The sequence below is a fragment of the Penaeus monodon genome, unplaced genomic scaffold (assembly GCF_015228065.2).
Source record: "Penaeus monodon isolate SGIC_2016 unplaced genomic scaffold, NSTDA_Pmon_1 PmonScaffold_9719, whole genome shotgun sequence".
Lineage (NCBI taxonomy): Eukaryota > Metazoa > Arthropoda > Malacostraca > Decapoda > Penaeidae > Penaeus > Penaeus monodon.
This window is the reverse complement of record NW_023665124.1, coordinates 1-3,149: the sequence shown is the minus strand read 5'-3', so window position 1 is coordinate 3,149 and position 3,149 is coordinate 1. Positions and strand designations below refer to the sequence as shown.

The 3,149-nt window shown below is 41.5% G+C and overlaps 1 protein-coding gene across 1 annotated transcript; it reads left to right on the top strand.

Moving 5' to 3' along the window:
- The first annotated feature begins 670 nt into the window (after positions 1 to 670).
- On the top strand, positions 671 to 1,796 carry LOC119572117 (NPC intracellular cholesterol transporter 2-like). Its single transcript, XM_037919109.1, has 4 exons — positions 671 to 805; positions 935 to 1,039; positions 1,219 to 1,403; positions 1,591 to 1,796. Exons 1-4 carry the CDS (start codon positions 739 to 741, stop codon positions 1,672 to 1,674), a joined length of 441 nt encoding a protein of 146 aa, XP_037775037.1. The 5' UTR covers positions 671 to 738; the 3' UTR covers positions 1,675 to 1,796.
- Positions 1,797 to 3,149: the final 1,353 nt, after the last annotated feature.

Genomic DNA, 3,149 nt, shown 5'->3' with positions numbered 1-3,149 from the left:
CATAAGGAACTAACACAGACAGACAGGTAGACAGCGATCTTTATTTACAATATGAATATATATGTACACACACACACACACACACACACACACACACACACACACACACACACACACACACACACACATATATATATATATATATATATATATATATATATATATATATATATATATATATATATATATATATGTATATATATATATATATATATATATATATATATATATATATATATATATGTACATATATCTATATATATATATATATATATATATATATATATATATATATATTGTGTGTGTGTGTGTGTGTGTGTGTGTGTGTGTGTGTGTGTGTGTGTGTGTGTGTGTGTGTGTGTATGTGTGTGTGTGTGTGTGTGTGTGTACTGATTGCTCGTGATGTTAAAATGTTGTATATCCTAATTAAATCAGTAGCATCTCCCTGTTGGGGGTATTAATGAATTTCATTCATAGAATGTGATCTACGAAGAGATGGGTAGTAACCTCTTGTTTTCAGCAGCGTTCCATGTCAGATAGCGCTGCAACGCCGTGAGAGGGATGGCAGCTGATGCTCTTGGGAAAACGGGCTGGGACACTGACACCTGTTGCCTCCCGAAAGGTGCCTAAGCCTACTGGACTTGCAAACCCGTATTTAAGCGGCCAAGAATGGAAGCGACTCTCACACTGCCAAACTGAGTCCACTTTCGCCTTTCCCTCAAAGTTCTCCTCAGCAACATGCGTGGGATCTTCCTTGCTCTGAGTGTGGCGTCCTTCGCCTCCGCTACGGTCTTCCAGGACTGCGGTGAGTCCTCAGGTCCTGCTTGGGAGAGGAACCAGGAATAATTTTATTTATTTTTTTCTTTTTTTTAAGACAAAAGCAATTCAGTTCATTTTTGTTAAGTGCCACTGACGGAAAACGGTTGCGTTCCAGGCTCGGTCGGCTCCGACGTGGTCCTCAGCGTGGAGAACTGCGAACTGCCTCCGTGTCTTCTGGAACGCGGCTCCACCTACAGCGTCAACATCCAGTTCACGTCCAGTAAGACACAGATTTCCACTCGCTTTTTTAAGGTTTATTTAGGTATATCTTCTACGAATAATGATTTTCTAAAATGTGTCTATAAAAATAGACGCTTAGTTATCTTACGACACACAAACTCATCAGCCATCGTCGAGAAATGTTTTCGTTGGTGAATTAAAAGTGTTGACTGCGACCAGGCCAGACCTCGGACGCGCTGACCATCGACGCCTCAGCCAACCTGGCCGGCGTGAACGTCCCTTGGCCTGGAATAGACACCGACGGATGCAAGCAGCTGGAAGGAGGCTCCAACCCGTGCCCTTACAGCGCCGCCAGTCGCGTCGACTGGACCATGCCCGTGGCCGTCCTCAACGAGTACCCAGCGGTCAGTGCCACGATGGCGGGTACAGGGAGAGGGAGGGAGGGAGAGGGAGGGTGAGGAGAGTGGGGAAGTGGGGAAGCAGAGAGGCAGAAGGGGAAATCAAAACAGTTTTAGGAAAGTGAGTATATAGCCATCTTGATTGTCCCAATAGACTTCTGCGTCCCTGACTGACGAGGTCCTGTGTCCTCAGCTGTCGACCGTCGTGACGTTCAAGCTGAAGAACGCCGCCGGGGACCCTGAGGCGTGCACGGTGGTTCCTGTGACCCTCGTGTAGCGTAGCTGCCTCAGCCGCCGCCGGGGCCTTCTGCAGGACAAGTCGACTCGGGGGCGAGCGCCTCCAGAGCACAAGAACACAGTGTGTAGCTTATATTTGTTAATAAAAAAGTGATGATTGGATGTCTTTTTCTTTTATTATCAATGTCTGTTGACAAATGAGGGAAAGAAAATGAAACAAAGCAACACATGATCAGAGAAAATGTGGGGCGGTGTATGGAAAATAGATAAATGAAAGCAGAAAATAGAAACATAATGCCATACAGAAATAAATAACCAAACTCCATGCATTTGGCACTAACATTCCGTCGTCTGATCTCATGCACAGGAAGCGATTAGTGCAGAGTAGCTTTTCTCGCACCTTGATCGCCTCGGATCTTTCCACGGATAGAATAACTCACGTATAGAACTAGAAATGAATTCGTTGTCTGCTTCTTACATTATTACCTCCATTATCGTCAGAAAAGTCAGGTCCCAAATGCGCTTCTTTGAGTTTAGATGAAAATTCTGGAATTGCATCTTCGTCTGATATCGTCCACTTCTCTCAGTTCTGAATATCCTAGTTTGCTTGTGGACGCATTTTCCTATATCTGGAAAGAAGCACGAAGAAATTTATGTATTCTTGTACACACACACACATGAGTGAGTGTATGTATATGCATTGTTTGGATGGAAAATGTTCAGCTATTTGACTGAACATTCAATCATTTAGAGCTACTGTTTCGCCTTTTTTCTCGTTTTCTCCTTACGGGCCAAAAATCAACGATGTGTGTCACGCTTTACTCAAGAAATTATTTATATTCTGAATATTTAGTTATGGAATTTATATATTCATCACTTTTACTCGAGAAATTTGTGATTTCACAGGCAATCCATTATTACGGAATATATTTATCACTCTTTAGCTCGAGATATTGGGTTTATTTCATGAGCAATTACGTTTGTTTCATGTAATTATTATATGTATTACTTTTCCATATTATTAGTGTGATTGTAGTACTTGCAAGATAATAATTACAAGAAAACTACTTATTTATCAATTTGTTTTAAGGTCTGTAATATTATTGTCTTCTAGTTTTATTCTCGTTTATTCAGAAGGGAACCTGCGAGCCACTGAGAGATATAATGGAGACATAAATGCACAGAATAACTCCACTTATTATTGTTTATTATTCACTTAGCACACAATACATTGTTCAGTGAATGATGCCCTACACATTCCCCCCACTTACTCACCCTCCTCATTACAGGTTAATCCTACACTAGATTAACAGCACTAACACAGTCACTTCACCAACAGTCATTACACCGAGTCATTCCCTGTCCGCACTCAGGTATTTCGCACTGCACGTTCAATACTTTAGTCTTGTCTATTCAGCACTTCCACGCAGTTTATAACTTATCAGATGAGAATAACAATTCTACTAAGTTTATAAATCTTCTAAGTTAGTTTTCTTTTCTAGGGAAACAGCGGTT

Excerpts from the sequence above, each read along its gene's own strand:
- LOC119572117 (XM_037919109.1), top strand. The coding sequence starts at position 739 with ATGCGTGGGATCTTCCTTGCTCTGAGTGTGGCGTCCTTCGCCTCCGCT. Across the intron at positions 1,040-1,218 it reads CAACATCCAGTTCACGTCCA|GCCAGACCTCGGACGCGCTG; the intron begins GTAAGACACAGA and ends GACTGCGACCAG. Across the intron at positions 1,404-1,590 it reads TCCTCAACGAGTACCCAGCG|CTGTCGACCGTCGTGACGTT; the intron begins GTCAGTGCCACG and ends CTGTGTCCTCAG.